The 20282-nt window shown below is 39.0% G+C and overlaps 1 protein-coding gene across 35 annotated transcripts in view; it reads left to right on the top strand.

The window, feature by feature from the left end:
• Nucleotides 1-20282, top strand: part of RIMS2 (regulating synaptic membrane exocytosis 2) — a 791243-nt gene that overhangs the window by 526719 nt on the left and 244242 nt on the right. For 29 of the 35 annotated variants that reach the window (XM_026663674.1, XM_026663622.1, XM_026663658.1 and 26 more), the window contains 2 exons: nucleotides 15350-15506; nucleotides 19552-19668. In XM_026663674.1, the coding sequence (XP_026519459.1) occupies nucleotides 15350-15506; nucleotides 19552-19668 (274 nt within the window). The remainder of the gene's footprint in view (nucleotides 1-15349; nucleotides 15507-19551; nucleotides 19669-20282) is intronic. The other 6 variants (XM_026663617.1, XM_026663646.1, XM_026663632.1 and 3 more) reach the window with 1 other exon arrangement.

A 20282-nucleotide genomic window follows, 5' to 3' on the forward strand; every position in this document is an offset into this window, starting at 1 on the left:
TTCATGGAGCACATTTTGATAGAAAATTTTTCAGTCCAAAAATTTAGACCAGTTCTAATCCCTAAAGTACCATAAGCATTTATAAGGTCACACGGTCCTTTACAATAAAGCTCCTTTTCACCACTCTGGCAACGTAAAGGAGTCTTAAAATTTTTACACCTGTTTTATACTCCTGGGGGAATTCACTAAGAACAATGGGAACAATTTAGTAAGCAGGCTGGCTGCTACATTCTTCTCTGCCTGAGGGGACAGAGCCTGCTCCATGCCTACCTCCTCAGAAACACTGGAAAGCCCTGCCCCTCCACAACAAGTGTGCTACAGTAGTTGAACGAGAGGGACAGAGTGTCTCTCTCTATCACTTGCACAATTGCCCAGCCCCACCCCCGACAGTGATTTATGTCTCTACCAGCTGCTCCGGGTGCCCAAATCGACCTGCCTGAACTGCCAGAGAGGGGCGCGTGATTGCTCTTGCACCTTCCCTTTGCTTCCCCGTCAGAAGTCATTTTTCCGTGGGGAAGTAAAAAAATCTATGGGGGCCATGAATTCTGCGCACATGCAGTGATGCAGAATTCCCCCAGGAGAAGAATATGAAATCCAGAACACATATTTAAAATACTTTTATTTTATTGTAATCATCAAGAAGACTCCCGTACCTATACACACACACACACACACACACACACACATTTCTGTTATAAACAAACATTTATATAAGAGTTGATATAGTACTCTTGTGCCTGTATTGAATTTGGAGTTCCACCAGGGATAATTAAATATTAATGAAGTCATTTCCATGAAATTATGTAGCTAGGAAAGTCATTTTTGCATGTGCTTCTGAAAGACAAATTAAAAAGGTGACTCACTTTAAATTGCATTATGGTTCCTGGGGAGTACAAATGAGATTATAAAGCACTTCAGGACAAATAATTACAGGAGTCATGGCAAATATGATCATACTGTACAATGGCAGTATGCATATGTGAAGGAAAATTAAACTGTACATTACTTTCTAATGCAATATAAAATATTGGTAGCTAGTAATATTTTCTGATTTTAAAACAAGTTTCTTGGGAAAATGTTACTGATTCTGTTAGTAATTTAGTGACTTTCAGGAATCCTGCAAGGTGCTGATTACCCTCAACTACCATTGAAGTTTGTTTCAATGAGAGTTGAGGACATTCAGCACCTTACAGGAACTATTCACCACCTCATGCATTTGGACCCTAAGTATATTTTTGAAACTATGCTTTAATTTGATCCCCGCTGTATTTTAAAATTAATGTTAGTTAATGGAACCAAACAGTGAAGAAAAGTTGCAGACACCCTTTTCCTGTGTCCCTTCTAAGGACTGGTCTACACTTGAAAGTTAATGCAGATTATCATGGAAAAAGAGTGCCTTTCAAAGGGTATGTCTACACTGCAATTAGACATCCACGGCTGGCCCGTGCCAGCTGACTTCTGCTTGCAGGGCTTGAGCTGCAGGGCTGTGTAATTGCTGTGTAGACATTTGGGCTCGGGCAACAGCTGGAGCTCTGGGATCCTCCCACATCTCAGGTTCCTAGAGCCTGGGCTCCAGCTTGAGCCCAAATGTCTACACAATAACTGAAGAGCCCGTGAGCCCAAGCCCTGCGAGCCTAAGTCAGCTGTCACAGGCCAGCCACCAGTTTTTAATTGAAGTGTAGACTTACCCAAAGTGGCTTAACCTAAATGGGAACTAGGAACCTTTGTTTCAGAATGAAAGCATCCACACATACAGTTGATCAGGAAAAATTATGTGTGTAGGCAAGCAGTGAGTGCCCTCAATAGCTATTTTTTATCTAGGCTTTATTTAATAACAAGTGTATGTTAAAAAGGATCAAACATTGTCACAGCTAGTTTGGCTCTTTGAGAATAATATGTAAATAGGATACCAGAAATGTATAGAGAATTTAAAAATAGGTAGGAATGAAAAATGAAAAGAGTAAAGCCCTCATCCAGCAAAGCACTTAAACATGTGCATGACTTCAAGCATGCCAATATTCCCATTGACTTCCAAGAGTTCAAAGATTTTTCAATTGATTTAATTGGAAATGCTCATATGTGTAAAGTTATGCAAGTTATTGTTACCCTTTTTCACCTGAGCAGCAAGTCAAAGAAGCTGAGATGGAGTCAGGCATCTTTGATGCAATCATATTTACAATGTACAAAGACCTGTTTCCTTGGACACAGGAAAAATCAAACAACAACAGGAGATAGTTTCTTTGCTTACAGCTCCAAGCCCCTTTCAGTCAGCACTCAGTCCAAAAGTTCTCCCTAGGCTTTTCTCGGGGCCATGCTTATTCACTCTGTGTCGGGAGCTTCCTTATTGCCTTCTGTCTTCTTGTCTGGTGTTTCTTCCCTTCTCTCTCACACACAGACATCCACCCACATATCAAACAATATTCAGCAAAAACCCTCTTCCCCACAAAGTGCTAATTCTTGAGCAGACTCACATGTGCCTTTGTTCTGGGCAGAGACATAGTCCAGTGTTTTTGTTTGAGGCCCCTATTTTTTCTTACATTCACCCTGAATGATAGGTACACTCACCAACTTAAAACCATGTTTTCACCCAGCCCACAACACTGAGGCCCCACTCCTGCAAGCACTTATGCATACACTTTACTTTAAGCATGTGAGCAATCCCACTGAAATCAGTTACTTTGCTCAGGTTGTTCAGGTGGTTAATATTAAACATGGGTAAATGTATGCAGGATTTGAGACTTGGTGCTTTCCTGGGTCAGGGCCTATGTTCTCTCTGTTGTTTTGGGGTGCTTACATTTTAAGCCTTATTTTCAGTGTCCTTATAATTTTGGATCTCCTGTTTCTCCTCCCCCCCCCTTTATTTTCAGTGTACACTACAATATTTTTTTTATCTTTGAAGACAATTAGCATATTTTTAAATTGACAAACTTAAAATAACACATTTTAGAAATGTCACTTCTGTTGGCATAGAGGATTGACTGTTGTGCCTCCTGGACAATGCTGGAATGCAGCTGCATTCTGAAGGGGATTCATTCCCCCAGAGAAGGTAGGCAGGCAGTGTTTGCACCTCCTTCCTCCATGAACACTTCTGTCAGGGAGGGATTCTTTGAAGTACAATTAGGACATTGTAGTAGTCCTCGATGGCTGTGGCTCCCAAACTGTGCTGAATCTAATTATTTCTTGGGCACCCAGGCCAGCACTGCCCACTTTTGAAGCTACTCTGGTTAACTCCAAGCCCCCTACCAAACTTCCCAGCAAATCAGGGGGATGGGATGCCTTGTGCTATTGTAACTGCCCCCAGACTTGAAGTCCACAGGGGAGCCAGAGACATCCTAACTTCTCCCTCTGCAGTTTCAAGGGAATCAGTGAAAGATGAACATTTCCTACATGTAAAAGTATTTTACCTGTTAGATATTAATTGTAGCAAATGTCAATGGAACCAACTAATAGTGGATTGAAACTATAAGCAGAATGAAAGATGATTGAATAAATTAAAAACGTTCATACTATTCCATTACTACATTATCAGCAGAATTTTGCTACATTGGAGTTCACTCTAAGTGGGTTCCATTGCAGTTTGTAAACAGTTTACTTGGTAATATTTATAGTGCTGCCACTTACAGTGCTTCAAATGCCGCTGCCTCTATATCTTCCAATGCTATAATTTTGGGATGAAAGCCTGGCCCCATTGAAGTCAATGGCAGTTTCACTATTGACTTCAATGACGCCAAGCTTTCACCCTAAGATAACAAGACAAATGGCACATGCTGAATTTTCATATGCTAAAGTGGGTGGACTTAATTTAAATCACACTTCTCCCTTGCCTGGACCTAGAACTCTAAATGCAGAAGATGCATTGAGCATTACTATTGTCATGAGATCTGAAAGAAGATGTGTACATAAAACAAATGCTGAATAACAATACTGTTATTTCAAATTTTAAAATGAATGTTTTATTTTTTTACATATCTTTACTATCTCAAATAAGACCTGTGTTAAAATGTAGTGTAAAGGAATAGTCTTTTTATAAACTTTTGTGCAAACACTTTATTTAAGGGAAGCCAGTATTGTTAAGTCTTTATTAGCTATTTTTGGCTCTCTTGTTTTTTGTATACATTTTTTGAGAGATTTAAGAAACATCTTTGAGTCATAAAATACATGCGCATGAAACATGGTCTCTCATACCGTTAACATGTTGTGATAGTCTAATAATCATAAGAAAATTCATCCAAGGATGTAGAGTAGGAATTGCCTTACAATTACCATAAAAACTCTATAAAATTATTTAAGAAAAGAAAGGAAGGGGCTGTAATGAGGAAACAGAGAGAACCAGAAAAACTTGTGTCGGATATTTGATGTTGGGCACCAGTGTTTCTGTGCTTGATACAGTAAATGTATTTGTAAGGACTAATTCATTCTCTCAGAAGGATTATCCATGTAATGCTGTGTAAAAGAGAGGGATCTTGAGTTATATGATAGACAAGTGCCAATCACACATACTAAGGATGTGGGGAGCCAGTTTAAATTGTTAAGCAGTAAATGTTTATTTAAGAATCAGTGTTCTGTATTATTTTGAAATAGATTATTATTTCGTTCCTCATCCTTAACCCCCTTTTAGACTCTTGCACCTTATTATACAATGTGAGACTGCACTAATATACAATGAAGAATCCATGTGAAAATACAGATTTTTTAAAATAAATTTGAGTTGACTACTCTCACTTTAAAACCAAAAGTTACATGGAAATCAGATTTCAGTGATGTCCTAAATGCCCACAAAATAGATGATATTTTAAAAAATAAATGTTTTCCCAACAAATACAACATTTAGCTAAATGATAGCTATGTACAGTCATCCCTCTCCAACTATATCATAAATCCAGTTATTAGCTAATCTCTGAGCCCTGTATCTCCACATTAAAATTCAAATACATTTTAATGTGCTGTATTTTTGCAACATACAGAATACCCGTTTTAATGGAATAATAAAAATTTTACCTGCTAGAAATGCTGGCAGAAAAATAACTGTACATACAGTTTAAGCCAACCACATGTTTTTTTCCAGTATGACATGGCATACAATTTTGCATGCCATGTTGTAGGCACAGGACTTGTAGGCAGAGGTATTTTTTATAGGAAATAATGGTAGATAGATGCATTAACTCCTACATAATTGAGGGACTACTTTGGTACTAGCTTATGTTAATATAAAATGTAACAGGTATTGCTACTGTGTAAAATGTCACAATTTTGCTAATTATTAAATTATTAGGGGTTTACACATACAGTCATTATTCCTTTGAGTGAATTAATTACAAATTTGCTAAGATTATTTTCTGGCAACAAGGCATAGAGCATATTAATCCAGCTCTAGAACACTATCCGATATCTGTTAGTTATTTGTGTTGATACTAAATTGAATGAAGTGATGTGCTTGAAGTGGTTGCTTTTTAAATTATTATATAGGAATTTTATTAAGAAGCATTACAAAGTCTACTTATATTTGAATGTACAACATTCCAGATCCATCTTTTCTTCTTTAGGGGGTTGCAAATGTATATTCCACTCAGGTGTGCATGGGCCCAGAGCACTGAAGCCAGAGAATTTTGCTTAGTGGTATCTGTAGGGGTGACACTTGCACTCTCTGGCCCTCATAACCCATCCCATGGCTATATAAGGATGGCATCACCCTCAGTTCCTTCTCACCACACATGGCCCGAGTCAAAGCGTTCCATGCAGATTTTACCTCACAGTTTTTGAGAACACAGAGATCTTTGTTGGCTTTTGTACATAGTTATTCCCTGACCAGATTTCAAACACTGACCATTGTGTGGGGTAATTATGCTGAGTAATGAAGCCCACACCCAGTGTTTATTGTGTTTAGGCAAGGGGCACATTAGGGAAAAGTGCTCCATTTGTTGCTCCTTTAAGAAAAGGACACAGCCTCCTGACATGCCACTGGTTTCAGACTTTTCTCCCTGGAAAGAAAGAGACCATTCTCCTTCCTTTGGTCGTCCTAAGAAAAGACCTCAGAAGACTAATTGGAGCCATTCCAGGGCTCAGAGAGACTCGTCCTCCTGTTGTAGGAAGAGTTGGGGACATCACCATGGCTCTCCAAGTGCCCAAGATAGAGCAGGGATGCTCTTCATTACCAAAACAGGATCAGAGTGGCATTGTACTGTTTACTCCAGCAATGTCCATCAGGTGAGTCTAGTAGCAACCTTGGTTTCAGCACTGACAGTCTCAGCCCTGCTTGTTTATCAGACAGCAACTGATTTACTCTGCCTTTTTGTTCCCAACTGCGGCAGCGTGTACTAGGCCCGAAAGCCCCCTGCTGGAAGTCTCATGATTCTACCACACCCTGGCCCAGGAAAAGAGCAGAAGAATGGAGTCCTCCAAGCTTCCTAGAGAGGCTGTGTGGGAAGCAGCCAATCAGAGAGAGAGCAGGGAGCAGCCAATCAGAGCCCAGCAGGCTCCTATAAAAAGGATCTGCTGGACAGAGAAGTTCAGCCTGCTGGCCTGGACCAGGAGAGCAAGGAAGGTGCTCCTGGCTGGCTGCCAGGACTCACATATGGGAGAAGGTGCAGGGTCCGCAGGGAAGTGGCCCAGAGGAACGTAGTGAGTAGTTAAAGGGATGCAGAAAGCAGCTGATTCTCATAGGGTTCCTGCGTCAGGACCCGGAATAGTGGGTGGGCCTGGGTACCCCCCAACAGCCACTGGGGAAGTGGCTTAAAAGCCCAGAGCACAGGGAGTTTAATCAGGCCGCATTTGGGAACTTTGATATACTCTACAAGGAAATCAAATTGAAAGACAAATTCTGCTGGAGTGTCACTTGGCCAGAGGGCTGAGTCTCCAAAGATCCACCTAAAGACAGCAGTAGTGGACATGAACTTAGCTGAGGGATGGGGCTGCAGGCTGATTCCAACTGAGGGTCCTGATCTAGGCCCTGTTGGATGAACTTAGGAAAAAGTGCAGGCACGCACCTGACCATGAAGAAGCGCTCACAAGAGACAAGTTGGCCCCCGTCACACCAACTCTGCACTGTTTCAGGAGTCCTCTTCTATAGGGTACTCTCACTGGTACCGGCGCAATCTGGATTTGTTGCTTTGCCATATGGCCTTGTGCCTTCTTCTGTACCAGTTAGTAGGCCTGCTAGAGACGTGATACACATCTTGTCATTGTTACCAAGACATACTTCCTATGAACCAACCCCAGCTTTGGGAAGCAGCGTGAGCCGAGGGATGTGCTGGCTGCCGCTTCCCGCAGCCCCCATTGGCCTGGAACGACGAACCATGGCCAGTGGGAGCTGCGATTGGCCAAACCTGCGGACACTGCAGGTAAACAAACTGTCCTGGCCCATCAGCGGATTTCCCTGATGGGCTGCATTCCAAAGGTTGCCGATCCCTGCTCTAGACTGACAGTTCACCTTCTGCACGACCCATTGAAGTCTCCACTTTAACCAGTTCCTTACCCACCTTTTGATTCTCATATTAATCACCATCTTCTCTAATTTAATAATTTCCCATGTAGAACTGTGTCAAATACTTTATTGAAATCCAGGTAGATTAAATCTACTGCCTTTCCTTTGTCTAGAAAATCAGTTATCTTCTCAAAGAAAGAGATCAGGTTGATATAAAATGATTGCTTTAGTAATATTTCTGGCCAGCCTTCAAATATTCAGCTTTTTAAATCTTTCATTGTAAATAAATACGTTGTGCTTTTACTCATTTTTATTGCCCTTCTTTGTATTCCCCAAATTTTAAATACTGACCATAGGTGTAGGCAGTGTCTTAACTGCCATCTCTTCAATGCTGTATAAAAGGCAATTGTCATATTTATGATACATAACACTCTACCTGTGCATATGCTGAGAAAAGCTTATTGATATTTTTGATACCACATTGCATTGTAAGCTTGTATCTAATTTGCTGTTCACAATCATTGCTAGGCCTCTCTCGGAGTTAAGACTTCCTAGCTTTCTGCCGTCCACTGAATATGTCTCTGACATTATTCTTTCCCATATGTATTAACTTGTGTTTTTCCAGGTTGAACCTAATGCTGTCCATATTTGTAGCCTCTCCTCGGACAAACTATATTATTTTTCTGTCCTCCCTAGTGCCTGCAACAACTCCCAATTTAATATAATCAGCAAATTGAATTAGCATACTGTTTACTTCTTCATAAAATTTTTAATGAAGATGTTAAATATTACTAGAGCTAACAGGATCCCCTCTGGAACTAAAGAAAGTGCATTCTGAGCATACTGGCTATAATGCACAAATTAATATTTTTAAGATACAGTGCATTTCTAATTATTTTTATTGCTGTAGATCAGTCTTGCATTTCTATTATAAACCTGATTTACAGGTATCATTTTATTTCAAATGTGGCATGATGACATTAAGCACTTTTTAAAATTCCTAGACCTTTAAAACATATTTTGAGTTATGTTCACAATGCCATTTTATCGATTTGTTGAGCAACATAGCTTAATTTCCTAATTTTATATAACAATTTAAAATATAAAAAAAAATTTATGAGAGCATCTGCCATAACGTTGAAACTATCCAAGATACAATCTGCATGGAATTCTTAATCTTGTATCTTATGTTCCCAACATGGTCATAGTTTTTTTGGCCCTCTGAGGTAGCAGATGGTAGCCTGTAAAACCTCTTACTGGTCAGTCATATGCCACGAGTTGGCCCTATATCACCTATAGAACTTTCCACTCTTCTTTATCCCAGTCATATGAAGACCTTTGCTCAATACCTGACCATTTGTCTGGCTAGTTTATCTTATCTGCCTATCAATGCTCAGTTGTATGCTTTCTGGTTTTGCTGACTTCCAGAAAGCCCCAATAAAAGCCTCACGTACATGGCATCTCTCATATCAACCTTCCCTTTTTCCTTCATTCTGTACAAATACCAATTTCATCAATAAGAAATTAGTCTCTGAACATTATTTCTTTGTACAGAAGAATCTTTCCTTGTTTTGTAAAGCAGCATGTATTTCTATGGTAATAAATTATAGTTTGTTTTTGTTGATGCTTTGAGTTATGTGGTCACACAATATAACTTCCTTGAGGTCTGTGCCACAAACTGCCTTAAGCTACCTTTTCCACTAATCTTTTAATCTGAGCATTAGTGTGTCTTCTATTTTGACTTCAGATTGTTTCTGAATGTAGGACATATAGGCCTATAGGAATGAAGACATTAAGCAGAAACTTGATAGAGTGAAATAACCTATCACACAGTTCTGCGATTTCTTATTGGGCTCATGAAGCCTCATAGACCTTGAGAAAGTATATGCATGAAACATATGAATGGGTAAGGAAGAATTTTTCTAAGTCAAAGGATAGTGGGTCAGAAATTAGGACCAAGAAAGTGGCCAGGACCTAATGGTCAAGAAGCTGTTTAGGAGCTCTGACTGCTGACCCAGATAAAGGGAGCTGAAATCATTTTGGTGGAGTCATCACCTCCTATTGTTTTAGATTCATAGATTCATAGATTCTAGGACTGGAAGGGACCTCGAGAGGTCATCGAGTCCAGTCCCCTGCCCGCATGGCAGGACCAAATACTGTCTAGACCATCCCTGATAGACATTTATCTAACCTACTCTTAAATATCTCCAGAGATGGAGATTCCACAACCTCCCTAGGCAATTTATTCCAGTGTTTAACCACCCTGACAGTTAGGAACTTTTTCCTAATGTCCAACCTAGACCTCCCTTGCTGCAGTTTAAGCCCATTGCTTCTTGTTCTATCCTCAGAGGCTAAGGTGAACAAGTTTTCTCCCTTCTCCTTATGACACCCTTTTAGATACCTGAAAACTGCTATCATGTCCCCTCTCAGTCTTCTCTTTTCCAAACTAAACAAACCCAATTCTTTCAGCCTTCCTTCATAGGTTATGTTCTCAAGACCTTTAATCATTCTTGTTGCTCTTCTCTGGACCCTTTCCAATTTCTCCACATCTTTCTTGAAATGCAGTGCCCAGAACTGGACACAATACTCCAGCTGAGGCCTAACCAGAGCAGAGTAGAGCGGAAGAATGACTTCTCGTGTCTTGCTCACAACACACCTGTTAATACATCCCAGAATCACGTTTGCTTTTTTTGCAACAGCATCACACTGTTGACTCATATTTAGCTTGTGGTCCACTATAACCCATAGATCTCTTTCTGCCGTACTCCTTCCTAGACAGTCTCTTCCCATTTTGTATGTGTGAAACTGATTTTTTCTTCCTAAGTGGAGCACTTTGCATTTGTCTTTGTTAAACTTCATCCTGTTTAACTCAGACCATTTCTCCAATTTGTCCAGATCATTTTGAATTATGACCCTGTCCTCCAAAGCAGTTGCAATCCCTCCCAGTTTGGTATCATCCGCAAACTTAATAATCGTACTTTCTATACCAATATCTAAGTCGTTAATGAAGATATTGAACAGAGCCGGTCCCAAAACAGACCCCTGCGGAACCCCACTCGTTATGCCTTTCCAGCAGGATTGGGAACCATTAATAACAACTCTCTGAGTATGGTTATCCAGCCAGTTATGCACCCACCTTATAGTAGCCCCATCTAAATTGTATTTGCCTAGTTTGTCGATAAGAATATCATGCGAGACCGTATCAAATGCCTTACTAAAGTCTAGGTATACCACATCCACAGCTTCTCCCTTATCCACAAGACTCGTTATCCTATCGAAGAAAGCTATCAGATTGGTTTGACATGATTTGTTCTTTACAAATCCATGCTGGCTGTTCCCTATCACCTTACCACCTTCCAAGTGTTTGCAGATGATTTCCTTAATTACTTGCTCCATTATCTTCCATGGCACAGAAGTTAAACTAACTAGTCTGTAGTTTCCTGGGTTGTTTTTATTTCCCTTTTTATAGATGGGCACTATATTTGCCCTTTTCCAGTCTTCTGGAATCTCTCCCGTCTCCCATGATTTTCCAAAGATAATAGCTAGAGGCTCAGATACCTCCTCCATTAGCTCCTTGAGTATTCTAGGATGCATTTCATCAGGCCCTGGTGACTTGCAGGCATCTAACTTTTCTAAGTGATTTTTAACTTGTTCTTTTTTTATTTTATCTGCTAAACCTACCCCCTTCCCATTAGCATTCACTAGGTTAGGCATTCCTTCAGACTTCTCGGTGAAGACCGAAACAAATAAGTCATTAAGCATCTCTGCCATTTCCAAGTTTCCTGTTATTGTTCCCCTAACAATGTTTGCTTGGGAAAAACACCAAGATTTGTGCATGTGACAAAGAACCAGTACCCTAGGAAGTAGGGCCCCAAAAGGGGACCAAAGGTCAGACTGACCTCACTTGACCAGGATTGGACAATGCAGTTGGAGTCCAAAGTCTGTGATCCTCTGATCAGAAGATTGCTGAGGAGATCATTTGGAACAACACCAGGCTGGGTTTCTCCCTTAAAAGACCTGGTAAATGAGAAAGAGAGTGTGTTCCTCCTGAGGTCATCACAATGACAACCAGATGGCTGATACTCCTACTTTCCCTCCAAAGGAAAGTAGAGACCAAGACATTGTAGAATGGCCAGTTGACCGGAGGATGATACCTGCTAGCTTGACAATACCTGAGCTACAAGACATCTCCTAATTCCCCAAACTGCTGTTTCTGACTGACTGTAAAGCTCCACAGACCAAGCAAGGTGAAGAGCAGCTCCTTTATCTTTTTCTAAGTAACTTGCTTTTTTTTTTTGTTTCCTTATCAGGATACTTGAATACCTGTGCAGAGACACCTGCCAGGAAAAGACTTCTTATCCTAGCCTTTTTAGGGGTGCATGCATACGTGTGTATAGCCAGTAATAGTGCATGCATATAAGCCCATAATGCAAATTACCATTGGGCATTGATTAACCTAGGTTGAAAGAAAACCTTACCACAGATCACTAGAGATCACCTATGGTATTTAACACATTAAAACTTAACCCATTGTTTCAACAAGGGAAAGTATAAGCTGCTAAGTAAACTGCATAGAGAAAGAAAGACCACATAATCCATTTAATCTTTGGTATTTTGTTAATTATGTGATTTGATTAATGATTGTGCTCATGCAATGATTTGACCAGTTGTTGATCTCAAGTTGTTCTCTCCAATTCTGATTTGTATTATTGTTAATTCCTTGATTTAGCTATCTTGATTTACACTGTAAGATCAATCAAATTTTCATTTTTTTTTTTAGTATTTTATGGAAGTATAATAAATTGGTTAACCTTCTAATTGTTTATGCTCTTGAATAAAAGCCATAAAAACACACCAGATTGGTTTTCTCTAATTAAATGGTGATGAGGAAAACACAACCTTAATTAAAGGGATGTGAATTAAACATTTGACGCAAACCCTATTGTTGTTACAAGGAGTTGTATCAGCATATTGGTATCAAGGCTTTGACGTGTCAAGACTTTGCTCCAGAGTCTTCCACACATAGATATGTCTGTCAATTCTCAACATTTTAAAGCTTGTATATCTTGACCCATTCAGTGAGCATTCTGTTGGACATCTGCTACACTGAGTGTTTTTGTGTTGATACATCTTCGTCGATAAATGCAGCTAGTATTTATACTGTTATCTTTTACAGGATGGCATCTCTCTCCCTTGATCCACACAAAGGAGGAAAGAAGGAATTTTAAGAATTGAAGATGTGTGTATGTTGCAGGAAGAAGTTGCTTGCAGATTAACATGATTGCTGCATTCTTTGTCTTGGAGCATGATATATATGGGTACTAGATTTGCTTGATGAGGTCATGCTTCATGGGAACCATGACTCTAAGTCAATTGGGTTTGGTTTAGTTTGTTACCAATGGCCAAGACTGAGAAGTACCTGGACTAGGAGCACATTGGAATAATATGGCAGTGTCCTATTTCTGATGAGTTAATGAAGACATGACAGAGACCTGCTGTGGCTAAGAGAAAACCACCTGAATCCGTGAAACTGGACTCCAGGACAGAGTTTCAATGCTGCAGTCCTTTTGGAAGTGGATTTACTGTTTTGTGGTTGCTATCTTATGGACTGCAGTCCAGAGAGCAAATTGGGGTGTGGATGAATGCTCATGCTTTAGTTGAATTTATTCTCCAGGCAGGGAATGCTAGGATAGATTATCAATTTTGTGCATGAGGTTATGGACCTGCCCAGTATGAGGTGTGGGCAGCCTTTGATGTATATAATATATTGCCAAGAATTATTGGCTGAAGAGTGGATACCTGAAGGTCTGCTTGCTGTAGGCATCTGAATTCCACATGGGATTCCACAAAGCTTCAAGATCTTCCATTCACCAGAAAGGGTAACTTCAGAATTAGGTGGAACATCTCTACAGAATGCAAAGGAATGTGAGGACACCCTGCTGTCTCTGGGATCACCCCGTTTTCCTCCCCATGAGAGGTGAAGGCAGAAGCAAAAGGCACTACCTTGCATGCCACTGTACACACTGACTGGATTCAAGTGTCCCTAAAGACATGCAGCAAGGCATTCAGGGACAACAGCTGTGAATCTCTTTCCCTTTTACCTAAAGAAACTACGACTCTTCTGCTCGTGACACCAGGAAGAGACCAGTCTATTAAAGGACATCACTGATGATGGTGGTGCCTGCATGCCTCTCTATTGGTACATTTCTGTTAGCAAAGGTTCTGACAAGCTTAGATGTAAGGGTTTAATTATCCTAGTAGTCCAATATAGGCTCAAACTTGTATGATTCTCAGCTTTGTTGCAGATAGCAGTGACTGTTCCCACAGATAATTGCTCAGAACCAGACTGTCTTGCTCTCTCCCATGCTGAGAACCCTAATTTTGAAAAGTTTGGTTCTTGTCAGGGTAGAGTTCCATAGGTGTTCTATCACAAGTTCTCCTGTTATCTCAGATGTCAGCCAGAAGGATTTATAACTTTAAGTGGCAACATTTTTCAGTGTGGTGCAATCAGGCCATTGTGGATCCCTTTAAGTACCCCTCGCCAAACTGCTTGACTGCCTTCTTCTGGATGAAAAACCAATTCCATCCATGTTTATTGGGTAACTACTAAGAGTTGTCATAAGCTCTTTGAAGACCAGTGTCTCTGCAGCCCCTTGTCATCAGGATTAGTTTTAAAATTCTTCTATCTCTTGTGACACAGCTCCCTGTATCATTGGATATTAGTGTGGTCCTGACAAATGTCATGAAAGGTCCTTTAGAGCTGCTCAGTATCTGTGATCCCATATTTATTACCTAGAAGATAATGTTCCTAGGGCAGTGACTTCAGTTTCAGGAACTGGCAGATTTAAGTAGGACAATATGATGGTATTTACTTATCTGCAATTCCTTCCAAGGCTGGAGATACATTTCCACCTTAATGAGTCTATCATCCTGCCAACATTTATCTCATATTCACATGCTCATCCTGCTGAGTCTCTTCTCCATAAACTTGATATTAAATTAGTTTCTTCTTTGTGTATATGAAATACCTTAGAAAGTCTGTCCATCTCTTTTTTCCCCCTTTGATTCCATTTCTTTCTGTTGATGTATATAGAATGGGTACTGCTGTCATAAAAAGGACCATTTGTTTGCATTTTGCCATCTGATTGCATTTTGTACTTGGTAGGTTTTCTGTTAGGACTTCTCATGACTCATACTATCTAAACACCAAGGATGTTAACTTCAGGACATCCACATTTTCCTTCTTACATACATTTACAAAGCAATCACTATTGCTTAAATTTGATCCCAAGAGTCATGCATCCGACGAAGTGGGCTTTCACCCACGAAAGCTTATGCTCCAATACATCTGTTAGTCTTAAAGATGCCACAGGACTCTCTGTTGCTTATCCCAAGAGTGGAATCCCATTTCAGTATGTCAGTGCTGCTCAACCTATTTCTGAAGTAGGAGTTCCCAAACCTTCCCCCCGCACCCTCACCTGCCCCCTAGAGTTTTACTTTTCTTTTAGGATCACCAATTTTTGAAGGATTTTGAATGATGAAAAGTGATGGATCATGACATTACACCATTTGTTAGAAATTGCAGTAACTAATTTTGTAATATTTGTTCTAATAAAAAATTCTATTTTAAATTAATGTAATTTACTCTTCACTGATCTTTTTACTCTAAATTACTGTTTGGATATATGGCAATTTAAGTACTAGTCATTTAAAGGGAAATTCCATCATAAATGTAGGAAACATATCTATACACATATTTTATGTTACATGCATTTTAAAACAGACATATGTTCGTCAACAGTCAAAACAACATTGCCCTTTTCTTCATGTTTTATGGCATCTTTAACAAGTGCTACATATTTAATAAAATAGAAAATAAACAAACCCAAATGTGATTTTAGTTTTGCTCATCTTTTGTATTTTCTTTAGATTACCGACATAATGGAAGAGATCTTCAGAGTTCAACGTTATCAGTGCCAGAACAAGTGATGTCATCCAATCACTGCTCTCGGTCAGGGTCCCCTCACCGTACAGATAGTATAGGACGGACTAGATCTTGGTCTCCCAGTGTCCCTCCTCCACAAAGGTAAATCACTATATAGATTCAATGCCTGTGAGGGTATGAAATTAAGTGCTGTTGAAATCCATGAGGATGTCTGAAATAACTGTGACCCCCAAGAAAAATAGTGAATGACAGAAACACAGAGTAATTGGTTTGCTCTTTATGAAATAATGAAAACTGAGTTTTTAATAATATAGCCATGTGTAAATTATTCCTTCACTTTTTTTACATCAGTCTGACACAAAACACATTCCAATCTAAAGCAATAGAAATTTTTATCCCCATTCTTTTAAAGAGAGATTTACAAGGTTAAAGGTTTTATGATCTGAGGTGTTCTTGTTTTTGTTTTTAATCATTCAATGGCTATTTTCTACCACTATGGTAAATGACCAAGCCTTGGGAAATCCAAAGATTCTGTATCTCAGTATTTTTTTACACATTTTGGAAGCAACAAAAATAGATTAACACTTCTACAACCACTTTTTATATAGAAAAGAATATACATCTTTTTTTTCTCAAACAGCCTCTGATCCCGTGAAACAAAGATCAGGACATTTTTCTTATACCCCAACTACATAAGGTAATGACTACTACAGGACTGAAAAGATTATTTAAAAACAGTCTTGTTAAACATGGACAGACATTGCCCTCGTGGAAATGGTTTCCTTCAAGGGGATGCAAAAATAGAGATATAGCGTAGAATGGGTTTCCTCTTGGTGTTTAGTGTCACTTTCAAGGGCCAGGTCCTCAGCTACTGTAATTCAGTATAGCTACACTGAAATCAGTGAAGTTGCACTGATTTAATACCAGCTGATGATCTGGCCATAATGTTAAAATTGCCTATTAAACATTGATTGCACAGTGTCAAATATTCTGAATCAAGTACATGTTGACATGATCTTCCATAGCAATTCTACTTCTCTCTCTCTTTTTTGTTTTCCCTTTTCTCCTTTTCTCCTTTGTTCTTTTTTTAGATTAAACTGTTAACGTACTGGTCCTTTTATTTATTTATTTACTTACTTACTTACTTACTTACAAAGTATTTTCTCACTAACAACATATTATTATTAATTTGTATTACTTATGCACAGGTAAAATCACACACATTATCATAATTAATCACATACAGGTAACTGATGATAGGTTCCTACCTAAAAATCCAGTAAAATAAATAAATACAACCCTACTATAAATAAAAACCTAATTAGGAAGTAGCTAAATAGAACACACAGAGCATCTTATTCTGATCTCATTTACTTAAATCAAGATTGGATATTTTTCTAAAAGATATGCTCTAGCATAGCTATTGAATTTGAAGCAGGGATTAATACAGGGAAGTCATATGGCCTGTGTAATGTCAGAAGTCAGATAAGATGACCACAATGGTACCTTCTGGCCTTAACATCTATGAACATATGACATGATTAGAAAATAATTTAGCAAGTGTTCTGGGTATGGATCTAACGTACTTGGGTTCCAACACTGCTGATGACCTTTGGGGAGGATCAATATGATTCCACTAGATAGGATTTTTTTTTTCAGTTTGCCTTTAGTATACCTAGGAAATACCATTTTTTAAACATTAAAATAACATTAAGGCGACAGTCTCAAGTACTCAAAACTTAGGAAATGCCAGAATTAAGTTTATCTATACAACCTTCTTCAGTCCCCTTGCATGGCATTAGTATTCTGTCTTTAATTATGTGCTCACATACTATTTATGCCTCATTCAGTGCACAGGATGAACAGTTAATGAGAAAGAAGACTGCAAGAAGAGAAAGGATGTTTTCTTGTGTTTGCGGCCCTGGACTGAGACACAGGAGAGAACTGGGTTCTATTCCTGGCTCTGCCACAGACTTTGTATATGATGCTGAGTTAGGTTATCATAATTCATACATACTATACCCCCGGGGGAATTCTGCACCACTGTGTGTGCGCAGAATTCATGGCCCCACAGATTTCTTTGCTTCCCCGCAGAAAAATTACTTCTGATGGGGAAGCAAAGAGAAGCTGCAAGAGCAGTCAGGTGCCCCTCCCCGGCAGTGCAGGCAGGTCAATTTGGGTGCCCGGAGCAGCTGGTAGATATGTAAATCACCGTCATGGGTGGGGCTGGGCCGTTGTGCAAGTGAGAGAGAGACACTCTGTCCCTCTCACTCGCTATTGCAGCACGCTCAGCATGGAGGGGAAGGGCTTTGGGGTGTTTCTGAGGAGGTAGCCGTGGAGCAGGCTCTGTCCCCTCAGGGAGAGCAGAATCTAGCAGCCTACCTGCTTAGTAAATTGTTCCCATTGTTCTTAGTGAATTCCCCCAGGAATATAAAACAGGTGTAAAAATTTTAAGGCTCCTTTACATTGCCAGAGTGGTAAAAGGAGCTTCATTGTAAAGGACAGTGTGACCTTATAAATGCTTATGGTGCTTTACGGATTAGAACTGGTCTACATTTTTGGACTGAAAAATTTCCTATCAAAATGTGCTCCATGAACAGTTTGCGACTGACCTTTCTGGAGATGGTCAGTAGCGAATATAAATTGTGAGTTTGAGTCCCCAGCCCTCACTTGCTCTTCAGTTGCCTATAATGTAACACTGAGCATATGACTTCATATATTTGTTAACTAATAACTAGAAGTAAAGGGCCAATACTAGCTACATTACTATTAGACAAAGAGGGTTTGAGGATCTCCTCCAATGCTCCCCACTCCCATTCTCCATCCTTTGTATTGTAGTTTAAATAAATTACCAAAATAATTGAAACTAACGTGATTATATTGTGTTATTTTGACAAAGAAAATATGCAGAATTCTGCAGAATTATAAAATATTGTGTGCAGAATTTTTTTTTTGTTTGGTGCAAAAATTTTAATGTTTTGGCACAGAATTTCCCCAGGAGTAATACAAGGAAGCCTTAATTCTGGCACTTCCTATCATTTGAGTGTTTCACTTTACAACCTTATCATTTTGTTAACATAACTTTGTATGCACATATGTATTTATGTGTGCATGAATGCACACATGTGTATGTAACAAAAATATACTTGAATAAATGTTTAAGGTATATACAACTTCTATGAAGATTTCTGTCACTGCATACTTCATGATTTCATACTACGGACCAAAAATGCCAAGAATACAGAAATACCTTATTATTCTGATTAATCTTGTTTGCATCATTAAAATTATAATACAATTGTAATAAATATATGCATTTCTTGCATTGCATGATAGCCTTTAAACATCTTTCCTAATAAACTCTGTGAACATACAAATGAAAATATCCTATTGCATTTACCTGATAAACTTTGCAGTTGATAGTACTATCTTCCTTTCTTCCTACTACTGGTTGATTTGTTCTGCGGTGCTGCAGGAGGAGAGGGGTCATTGGATACCACTGGTTATCAGAGTTTATGTTGAATAAAATATGGGTGAAAGTTTGGCCCCACTGAAGTCAGTGGTAAAACTTCAGTGTAGCCAGGATTTCACCCACTATAATAATTACTTGTTGCTACTAGAATATAGAAAATGTTTAATTTAAATACATCTTCCTTTAAACTCCTAGATTATGCAAATTAAATTATTGTGCTACTTCTTCATTGCAAAACTAATATCTAGTGATTTGAACAGGTGATAATTTGCTTGGCAGGCTGAATTTTCCCTTAGTAGTCCTCATTTCACTCCATAGTAGATTGCCTCTGCCTAATATGGCAAAACACCAGCCCTGTATTGGATGGACCCTGGAACATTCTAGTTCTCTACAATAAATCTCTCAGTTAGAAAGCAGACTTCTGCTACAATGCATCACTCTATAAGTACAATGGCTCAAATCCTCTCCTGTGCTAAAGTCACAGTATCTGTGGCACGAAGGTAGTGCCTTTTTTCTTTGAAATAATGATAGCCATTACATCAAAACAATTCACCATGAGACTTATAATTATGTAACAGTACAAGTATGTGAAAGATAGACCTTTTAAAGCTCTTTTATAGCTGGTATTTTCATTAACAGAACTAATTTTACAAATCAGTATAAGGACATGGTGCACTACTCACCCTAAGACTTTGATGGCTTTTATGTCCTCAGTAGGAATGTGGAACAGGGACCTCGAGGGACTCGATCTACTGCTGCACATTATAATACTATGAACCGAATGGATAGACATCGTGCAATAGATGACCACTACTCCCCAGACAGAGAGAGGTAAAAATCATATAGGAATTAGAAACATCTTTAGTCTATAGTCATCACAAGTGAATTATATCAGTGTGATGTATTAACCCTAAAGTCAGGTAACTAAAGTAAACAAAAAACCCACAGAAACCTACATAGCCTCAGAGTTCCGTAAACGATGATATATCTGCTGTTCTTTTTAGTGGTTTAATATTTAAAATTCACAGTGTGTACAGGGCTGCCTGAACTGCCATCTTGTATCCTCTTCGAAAGAAAGAATACAGAAAAATCTTTGAGGTGTATCTGTTACACAAGCAGCAAGACTGATTCTCTGTGAATTTGATTTTATTTTGACTATTTTCAATTCTTTAAACAATGTTTGTTGTTTACTGTGTTTGTAAGGTTTCCAGACTGGTGAATATGTTGAAAAATATATAGCAGAATTCTTAGTTCATAATTTTCACTGTTGTATAAAAATTACATAAAAGTCCATATTTTGTACTCAGTGTTTGTGAAAAACTCTCATTGGGTATAGTGGAAGTAGCATACATATAGCAAAAGTAGAATATGGCACCGTTCTTATCTGTTCTTAACTTTATGAGCCATTTACCCTTAAAATAAGCTGCTTTGCCTTCTCTGAGATC

Source organism: Terrapene carolina, unplaced genomic scaffold (assembly GCF_002925995.2).
Source record: "Terrapene carolina triunguis isolate 2854851 unplaced genomic scaffold, T_m_triunguis-2.0 Scaffold58, whole genome shotgun sequence".
In the NCBI taxonomy this organism is placed as follows: Eukaryota; Metazoa; Chordata; order Testudines; family Emydidae; genus Terrapene; species Terrapene triunguis.